The sequence below is a fragment of the Jaculus jaculus genome, chromosome 1 (genome assembly GCF_020740685.1).
Source record: "Jaculus jaculus isolate mJacJac1 chromosome 1, mJacJac1.mat.Y.cur, whole genome shotgun sequence".
Taxonomy (NCBI): Eukaryota; Metazoa; Chordata; class Mammalia; order Rodentia; family Dipodidae; genus Jaculus; species Jaculus jaculus.
In genome coordinates, this window is record NC_059102.1 from 325,182,388 (window position 1) to 325,192,469 (window position 10,082).

At 48.7% G+C, this 10,082-nt stretch overlaps 1 protein-coding gene across 2 annotated transcripts; it reads right to left on the bottom strand.

Moving 5' to 3' along the window:
- Nucleotides 1-752: 752 nt before the first annotated feature.
- Nucleotides 753-6,086, bottom strand: Mixl1 (Mix paired-like homeobox). 2 transcript variants are annotated; one of them, XM_004653422.2, is made up of 2 exons: nucleotides 5,685-6,086; nucleotides 753-1,058 (listed from the first exon to the last, which is right to left on the bottom strand). In XM_004653422.2, the coding sequence occupies exons 1-2, from the start codon at nucleotides 6,084-6,086 to the stop codon at nucleotides 753-755; spliced, it is 708 nt and encodes a 235-aa protein (XP_004653479.2). The 2 variants fall into 2 exon arrangements, with proteins under 2 accessions (XP_004653479.2, XP_045001782.1); XM_045145847.1 differs by having other exon boundaries at nucleotides 753-1,082.
- Between the last annotated feature and the right edge of the window lie 3,996 nt (nucleotides 6,087-10,082).

The window sequence follows — 10,082 nt, forward strand, 5'->3', positions numbered from 1 at the left end:
AAGCACTTAGTAAGAAGAGTACTGAAAGCCAGGAGTGGTGGTGCGTGCCTTTAATCCCAGCACTTGGGAGGCAGAGGTAGGAGGATCATCATGAGTTCAAGGCCACCCTGAGACTACATAGTGAATTCCAGGTCAGCCTGAGCTACAGTGAGACCCTACCTCAAAAAAAAAAAAGAGGGTATTACCATTGGGTATTTTTTATAATCATGGAAGTTGTTAATAAAAAAATAAAAATAAAAAAGGTAAAAAAAAAAAAAAGAGGGAAAAAAAAATTAATAAATCTTGGTGATGAGCAAGGGTTGGTGGTGTGGCTAGAGTGAGTCTGAGGTTAGATTAAGTCAGAGGTCCTGGAGGGACCATGAGGAGAGAGCAGCTGCCAAGCACAAGGGGAAATTGAGTCAAGCTGAAGGGTTCTTGTGAAGAAGATAACAAGTTCTGAACAATCAATGCAAAAAATAAGAATAGGCCTGGCTAGAAGGCCCAGGAATGTGGACCAAATTGCACGTTCAGCCCTGGGGCTTCACAGTGAACCAGAGCTCCTGGGTGGGAGGGAGCGTGGGTGACCACAGACAACTGGTCACAGGTAGAGAAAGCTTCGTTGGTAAGAGTAGGAACCTTCAAAGTGGAGAGATGACTCCAAACCATCACCCAGGATAGCGAGGCCTGTCCAGTCACGGAGGTCAGACAGGGATGGCATGCTGGTATGGAGCCCGGGGAGACTCCTCTGAGTTTGTCCTAAACTCCCAGAATCCTCAGAAGTTACCAAAGGCAGAAAAGATGTGCTCCTCCCATGAGTCCAGCTTTGAACCAATGTCTTCAGAGAGAGGAGAAAAGGTCTCGAGATTCTGACCCTGGGGCCCAGCGGCAGAGATGGCCCCTCCAGCCGCACTGGGGTCGGGCAAGCAGTTCGCATCTCCCTCCAGCGGCGGCTGGGGCTTCCCGCATCTTGCTCCCGCCCCAGGCGCGGATCGGCGGAGGAAGGACTCGGGCCTCGCGCAAGGCTGCGGGGGCTTCCCACTCTGACGTCGTGACTTGGCTCGCCTGTTCTGGAACCATACCTGGAGGACAGGAGATGGAAACTGCTTTGGTTGTGGCTCTTACACCGTCTCTGTGTGTTCAATGCTTCACATAAAGTTCATGGCTTCCTGCTCCAGAGCCTGGCTTTCATTTCTTTTGTTAAAATTTTATTTATTTATTTATTTATTTGGCAGAGGGGGGAAGAGAGAGAGAATGGGCGCACCAGGGCCTCCAGCCACTGCAAAGGACCTCCAGACGCGTGCGCCCCCTTGTGCTTCTGGCTAACGTGGGTCCTGGGGAATCAAACCTGGGTCCTTTGGCTTTGCAGGTAAATGCCATCCCTCCAGACCTCATTTATTTATTTATTTATTTATTTTTAGGATGCCCTTGATAGTCTGTCTCATCCTAGTGCCTCAGCTTCTCACGTGCTGGAATTACTGGCCACTCTGCCCAAGACCTGCTTAAAAATTCTTTTGGAGCCAGGCATGATAGCACACACCTTTAATCCCAGCACTCGGGAGACAGAGGTAGGAGGATCACCATGAGTTCAAAGCTACCCTGAAACTACATAGTGAATTCCAGGTCAGCCTGGGCTAGAGTGAGACCCTACCTCAAAAAATAAAACAAAAAAATAATTTTTTGTGGTTCAAAAATACTATAGTTGGGGCTGAAGAAATGGCTTGTGAAGCCTAAGGACCCAGGTTCCATTCTCCAGTACCTACGTAAGCCAGATGCACAAGGTGGTGCATGCATCTGGAGTTTGTTTGCAGGGTCTGGAGGCCCTGGAAAGCCCATTCTCTCTCTCTTTCTCTCTCTCCCCCCTCATAATAAATAAATAAATAAAATATTTTTTTAAAACTATAGTCACTTTCAGGGCTGGAGAGATGGCTTAGCGGTTAAGCGCTTGCCTGGGAAGCCTAAGGACCCCAGTTCAAGGCTCAATTCCCCAGGACCCATGTTAGCCAGATGCACAAGGGGGCGCAAGCATCTGGAGCTTGTTTGCAGTGACTGGAAGCCCTGGCGTACCCATTCTATCTATCTGCCTCTTTCACAGTCGCTATCAAATAAATAAATAAAAATAACAAAAAAGTTTTAAAAAAATCTATAGTTACTTTCAGACTAATTCTGTCACCATAGGTAAAGCACTTTCCCATGTGTGCATCTGGTACGGAGATGGCCATGCATTACCATGTAGTGGTCTCTAGAGTGATGCTGATGGAGAAACAGAAACTGGAAAAGGACAACAGAACAAGTGCCACTCATGATCGCTCAAAATCAGTAAACTGTCCAGGTCGACCATATCTGCTCCCAGAGGAATTCCAGATACAGGTACAGATATAGGAGGTGTCCTGTTCAGGATGTTTCTGGTGCCAACTGTTCACACAGACGGCTATATGACCACCTGGGGTACAGACAAAAGCCCACATTCTCCTAGAGTTAAGTGAGTTCTACTTAAAACTGCACCTAGGTCTGGAGAAATGGCTCAGTATGCTTCCTGCTCAAATATAGTGCCTGAGGGGGCCCAAGATCACTTGAATTCAACTCTCCAGAACCTACATTAACTGCTGGGTATGGCCTGTGACCCATGGGGCACCACATCAGGACCTACAAATGTGCATACACCACGCCACACATACTATGCACACGCACGCACACACACACACACACACACACACACACATACAAACACACACACACACACAAAACTACTTTGACACATATCACTGTTATAGACCAACAATCAACAAAGACTTATAGCTAGATGTGGTGGCACACACCTGTAACCCCAGCCCTCATAAGGCCAAAGCAGGAGTTCATAAGTTCAAAGCCAGCCTGTGCTACACAGTGAGTCATCTCAAGAAACAAAACAAGGGGGAAGGAGGGAATTTCCGTGGGATATTTTTTTATAATCATGGAAAATGCTAATAAAAATTTTAAAAAAAAGAAACAAAACAATAACAACAACAAAGGCAGGTTTCTCTCTACCAACTCTGAGATTCTGATCTAAATCTAAACTATAAACAATAAGTGAACTTTGCACTAGATTTTTCAAAGTGACCAAAAGCTACAAATGCTCCAGGTTTTGCCCCCCAAATGCTGGCTATACCTACTTCGGACCCAAATCTCAGAGCCAACACCTGTCAAGAAAGTAAATTAGAGAGTACCTGAGCCGGGCGTGGTGGCACACGCCTTTAATCCCAGCATTTGGGAGGCAGAGGTAGGAGGATCGATCGTCATGAGTTCAAGGCCACCCTGAGACTCCATAGTGAATTCCAGGTCAGCCTGGACCAGAGTGAGACCCTACCTCAAAAAAAAAAAAAAAAAAAAAACAGAAAGTACCTGAGAGGGCTGGAGAGATGGCTTAGTAGTTAAGATGCCTCCTGTGAAGCCTAAGAACCCAGGTTCAATTCCCTAGTACCCATGTAAGCCAGATGCACAAGGAGGCACATGCATTTGAACTTTGTTTGCAGATGCTGGAGGCCCTGGTGCACCCATTCTCTCTCTCTCTAACTGCCCTAACTGCCTCTTTCTCTCTCTCTCTCTGATAAATAAATATTTTTTTAAAAAAAGAAAGAAATTTGAATTCTTTATTTTTCTTCTTAAAAAAAAAAACTGCTGGGCGTGGTGGCGCACGCCTTTAATCCCAGCACTCGGGAGGTAGAGGAAGGAGGATCGCTGAGAGTTCGAGGCCACCCTGAGACTACATAGTTAATTCCAGGTCAGCCTGGTCCAGCGTGAGACCCAAACTTGAAAAACAAAACAAAAAATAAAACTTTAGCCAGGCGTGGTGGCACATGCCTTTAATCCCAGCATTTGGGAGGCAGAGGTAGGAGAATCGTCATGAGTTCAAGGCCACCTTGAGACTACATAGTGAATTCCAGGTCAGCCTGAGCTAGAGTGAGACCCTACCTCAAAAAAACAAAACAAAAAAAAAACCTCTCATAGACTGACCTTTTGAATACTTTGTTTTTCTTCTTTAAGAAAGAAAGAAGAAGAAAAAGAAAGAAAGAAAGAAAGAAAGAAAGAAAGAAAGAAAGAAAGAAAGAAAGAAAGAACTTGAGTGAGCCAGCCCTGCTCAGGTACTAGCTCAGACTCAAAGCCAGAGACAGACAAGGGCGCCTCCCTCTTCTTACTAGTCAGGAAAAATTCCTCCTGTCACTCTCCTGAACTCACTTTCCAACCATTCGAGTGATCAGCTGGCCTTCTAACAGCCCTTTATTGAGCAGGATAAGCAGGAACAAACATGTCTTTGAGTGCATGACCATATATATCTTACTGTAGCCCAACGCACAGTGAGCCTCCTATCTCAGCGCCCCCACCCCGTGCTGGGATTAAAGGGGTGAGCCTCCATGCCCGACTAGAAATTGCTTCTGATTTCACCTTGCCATTCCTTGTCAAGATATCTTATGGGTTACTTTAAGACTTTCTCGTAAAAAGTCTTCTCATTTAAATAAATTAGAAATTTGAAGCCAGGCACGGTGGTGCACCCCTTTAATCCCAGCCAGAGGTAGGAGGATGGCTGTGAGTTCAAGGCCACGAGACTACATAGTGAATTCCAGGTCTGCCTGGGCTACAGTGAGACCCTACCTTGAAAAGCAAAAAAAAAAAAAAGTTAGAAATTCGGTCTTTTTGTATTTTGTGTTGTTATTTTCTTTCTGCTTTACACTGAAAAGCATACATATTTATTTTATGGTCTGGCAACATTTCTGTCATGGTTTTCCCCGAAAATGTATTTTTCATCAACAGATAAAGATGAAGCGGTTGCTCATACTATTGCTGGGGTTACAGTATGTCCATTTGATTGTAAATGAGGCCAAACTGCAAGGGTTTTCCTTGTTTGTTTCGAAAGAGGGTCTCACTCTGTCCTAGACTGACCTGAAACTCACTCTGTAGTTCAAGGCTGGCCTCGAACTCATGGAGATTCTTTTACCTCTGCCTCCCAAATGCTGGGATTAAAGGTATGTGCCACCGCCCAGCACCTGCTGTTTTAAATTTAGCGGGGGAAAGAAGGTTCCTTTAAATGGACTTAAATAAATGTGCACTTTTGAAAGACTGACTGCCTTGTAAACGCAAGAGTGATTTCTTTAACTTCCCCCCCAAAATGAAAGTACATCAGGCAGTTCATCAAGGCAACCTTTCTTCACTCCGGGTACAGCTATGTCTGCATTTAAAAAATTTTTTTTTACTTATTTATTTGAGACAGAGGGACGGAGGGAGAGAGCGAATGGGCACATCAGGGCCTATAGCTACTGCAAATGAACTCCAGACACATGCACCATGTACAGCTGGCTAACGTGGGACTTGGAGAATCGAACCTGGGTCCTTAGGATTTCCAGGCAAGCGCCTTAACCGCTAAACCATCTCCCCAGCCCGCCTGTATTTTTTTAAATTTGATTTAATTTATTTATTCGAGAGAGAGAGGGGGGCAGACACATGCGCCACCTTGTGCAGGTGACTCACGTGGGTCCCGGGGAATCGAACCTGGGGGGTCAGCCAAGCATCTTAACCACGAAGCCATCTCTCCAGCCCCACGCCTGTATTTCTGACCGCTCCTTTATCGCTCTCCCTGTCTGGCGATCTAGAACTCCGAGCTCGGAGGCAGCATCTTGCGGGGGCGTCGGGGGCCCCGCGGGCTGGGCCCTTGGGAGCGCCTCGCGTGCACTCACCTGGATCCTGGACTCGGGGAGCAGCGTGAGCGCGGCCAGGCGCTCGCGCAGGTGGATGTCGGGGTACCGGGTCTGGCGGAAGACGAGCTCCAGCAGCTGCAGCTGCTCGGGGCTGAACGCCGTGCGCTTGCGCCGCTGCGGGGCCGACGGAGCGGCCGAGGCTTGGCGGGCGGCCGGAGACCCCAGGCCCGCGTGGGGCGGCGCCGCGGCTCCGGGGAGGGCGGTCGGGAAGCCCGGGGCTCCGGACAGCGGGCCGGCCGGGACCGGGGCCGGGGCCGAGGCCGGGGGCGTGGGCGGCAGCGCGGCCGCGGGGCCCGGGGGCGGCGGAGGTCCTGCGGCGAGCGCCCGGTACGCGGCCGGGAACAAGGCGAACTGGAGCTGCTGGGACTCGGCCGCGGCCATGCTGCTCGGACCCCGAGCCCGCGAGCCCGAGCCCCGCGCGCCCCCCCGCTTATAGCGGCCCGGCCCGGGGAGGGGGCGGCGGCGCCATCAAAGGCGGGCTCCCGGCGGGCCGGCCCGGGGGTCTCCTCGGGGGACGAGCCTGCCCCGGCCCCGCCAGACGGCGGGGGGAATAATCGCTTCCGCTGACCGCGCGACGGACGGACAGACGGACGGAGGGGGGTGGGGGTGGGGGTGGGCGTGAACTTGGGCCCCGGCCGCCCGACCCCTCCCCTCCGCGCCCGCCGAGCTCGGTCACCAATCCACATTCCTGCAGAGCCCTTGCCCGGCCAGGGCGGCCCTGGGTGCTGGCCCCAGTTTGGACCTAAGATTCGCTCCTCTGGTCACCTCCTGGCCCCTGGCACCCTGCGCGCGGCCCGCCGTCCCCTGTCCTCATCAAAGGCGCTGTTTACCACCCCTGCTATGTGCTAGACCCGAGTCCAGGTTGCTCAAACAGCCCAGCCCTGCCCTCCCCAAACCTGCCCCGGACACATCCTGCATCCCGGGGGAAGAGATGGGGGGGTTGAAGATAAAGGGACCTCAAAGGGCCCATGCTCCCGCCCTGGAATATCCGTGTGAGTCGCCAAAGAGGAGACCTTTAGACAAGGGCTGATGGATGGCGAGGGTCAGAGTGACTTTCCTGGATGTTACAAACCATGCTCGGGAACGGCCCAGCCCTGCTGTTTTTCCCACTCCCTCCTAAATCGTCCTCTTTCCTCCGTCCCCTGGGGCTCATTTGAGCTTTCCGTTTTAATCCTGGTTGGGTTATGATTTGCGTTATCTGCTTCCCCTCATGCAGTCATTCATTCATTCCTTCATAAAGTCTACCCTCTCCCCTTCTTCCCCCCTCCCTCTTGGAAGGAATCCCAGGGCGGTACATGTAAGAGGCAAGTCCCCAGGACTAAACTCTTATCCAATGCAGCCCTGTGTCGGTTCCTGCGCTGCAGTCTGGGAACCAGACGCAGGGCTTTGCGCACGCTAGGCAAGCGTCACTGTGAGCTTCCACCTGCAGAACACTCCCGCCGACCCTCAGTGAACATCTGTTGGGCTGGAAGTAACCACATCAGTTAACAGAAAGAAATCAATGGCCTGTGGCTACCACACAGGGGTGCACAGAGAGGCTCCCCACACCCAAGCGCTGTTCCCACTCAGACTTCGCTGTTGCTGAAAGGTGGCTCTGTCCTGTGAGACTCTTCCAGGGCGCAGACCTTGATCTGTCCCTTTTCATTCTACAACGCTAAGACGTTGTTTCAGAAGGGAGGTCATATTTTTATCAGGGGCAACTATGCCAAATGTCAAAACAGAAAGTGCGCTGGCTGGGAACCTCTGAAAGGGGAGCTCTAGGTTTGAGTCTCCCAAGAAGGGAGGGGAGTTGTCAGGGATATGTATGTCCTGCAGCCCCTGCTCTGCGAGGACGCAGAGGTTCCCCCAGATCTGCTCTTGCATCTACTCTCCACCCTCCAACCGTCGCTTTTCTTTCTCCCTCCCTCCTCCTTTCCTTTTTGGAAACTCAGTCTGTAGTCCCAGGCTGACCTTGAACTCACAGAGATCCTCCTACCTCTGCTGGGATTCAAGGTGAGCACCACCTCACCTGGCCCTCTTTTTCTCTTTTATTTCCTTGCCAAGTCACTGGTGTTTCAGCCTCACAGCGTGTGCAATGGGGGAATGTATGGAATGGGGGATGTATGGAATGGGGGATGTGTGGAATGGGTACTGGTTATGGTCCTGGACCACTTTGTTTTAAATTTTAAATTTTTTAGTGTCAGGCTGGCCTCAAACTCTTTTATTTTTCCTTTTTTTTTTTTTTTTCTGATTTATAGAGGTTAGGGTCACACTCTGGCCTAGGATGACCTGGAATTCTCAGGTTGGCCTCGAACACACAGCAATCTTCCTACCTCTGCCTCCTGAGTGCTAGGATTAAAGGCATGCACCACTATGCCCAGCTTCAGCTTTTTTTTTTTTTTCTTAATGTTCATGCTATGGTTTAATTAGGAATATACCATGTCTGAAGATCCCTATGCTGATGAATTCTGGTGTTCCTCCAGCATTCTACCCTAGACTACTAGCTTTTCCAACAAATCTTCATGGGGATCAGCAGATCAGTGATCCCAGGTCAATGAAAATGATAGGGGACAATCTTCTACCAACATTCTAACATTCTTTTTTTTTTTTTTTTAAATGTATTTGAGAGAGAGAAAAAGAGAAAGACAGAAAATGAGTGTGTCAGGGCCTTCAGCCACGACAAACTCCAGACGCATGTAGCCACCTTGTGCATCTAGCTTTATCCTAAAGTTGTGACAATGAGGCAAATTCACTTCAGGATGCGAGGTTGAGTCTTTAGAACTGGATACACTAGATGTTTTTGTACCGTTTATCTACAAAGTCAGTTGACACGTGGAATAACTATCACAAAGTGGGATTTAGCAATGCTAGTTATGGGCTGAAGGGATAGCTTAGTGGTTAAGGTGCTTGCCTGCAAAGTCAAAGGGCCCAGGTTCGATTCCCCAGGACCCGCATAAGCCAGATGCACATGGTGGCGCATGCTTCTGGGGTTCATCTGCAGCGGCTGAAGGCCCTGGTGCACCAATCCTCCCACTCTCTATTTCCCTCTCTCTCTCAAATAAGGAAAATAAATAAAGTTTTTTTTAAAAGAAATGCTAGTTATGATTATTAAATGCAATTGGACTATGTATTTCACTTGGTTTCTGGGATGCTCCCTGTAGGTCAGATCACATGGGCAGCTTTCCCAGGGGCACATTTTCTGCTCTATTCTTAGCATTAGGACTTTTCTTTCATTCCCCTGTTTCTTTGAAAGTCAAAGAAGCCAGCCCTGTTTGGGGCAGGGTACTAATTAGTATGCTACTCACCTCTGGCATGACCTTGACTATAGGACTAATTGGCATGGACCAAGAAATAACTTTTTAAAAGGCTTAGCAGTTAAGGCACTCACCTGTGAAGCCTAAGGACCCAAGTTCAATTCCCCACTACCCATGTAAGCCAGATGCACAGGGTGGTTCATGTGTCTGGAGTTCCTTTGCAGTGGCTGGAGGAGCACCTATCTGCCTCTTTCTCCCTCTAATGAAAAAACTTTTTAATAGTCTTTTTATTTCCATACTCATATGTGACATTTGCAGCACATGAAATATACACATATATATATTTTTTGAGGCAGGGTCTCACTCTAGCCTAGGCTGGCCTGCCTCGAACTCACGGCAATCCTCCTACCTCTGCCTCCCGAGTGCTGGGATTAAAGGCGTGTGCCACCACGCCCGGCTGAAAAATATTTTTTAAAAAAGCAACATTATACTACCTATAACACAGGCCAGCTACTGTTTTTATTTTATTTTATTTTATTTTATTTTATTTTATTTTATTTTATTTTATTTTATTTTATTTTATTTTATTTTATTTTATTTTATTTTATTTTATTTGCAGTCAGAGAGAGAGAGAGAGAATGGGCATGAGAGGGCCTCCAGCCACTGAAAACAAACTCCAGATGCATGTGACCCTTGTGCATCTGGCTTATGTGGGTCCTGGGGAATTGAACCTGGGTCCTTTGGCTTTGCAGGCAAACGCCTTAACCACTAAACCATTTCTCCAGCCCCCAGCTACTGTTTCTGTTTGTTTGTTTGTTTGTTTTCCCAGTAGTACTAAGGATCAAATTCAAGGCCTTGACTATGCTGGGCCAGACGTTTACTACTGAGCTCCATCCCTAGATGCTCATGCAGTTTAATTCATTATTGAAAAACAGCAATATTTAAGACATGTCACTGTACTTGACACACACCTGTCCTAGTTTTTTTGTTTGTTTTTATTTTTATTTATTTATTTGAGAGTGACATACAGAGAGAAGATGGCAGAGAGAGAGAGAGAATGGGTGTGCCAGGGCTTCCAGGCACTGCAAATGAACTCCAGATGTGTGTGCCCCCTTGTGCATCTGGCTAACTTGGGTCCTGGGGA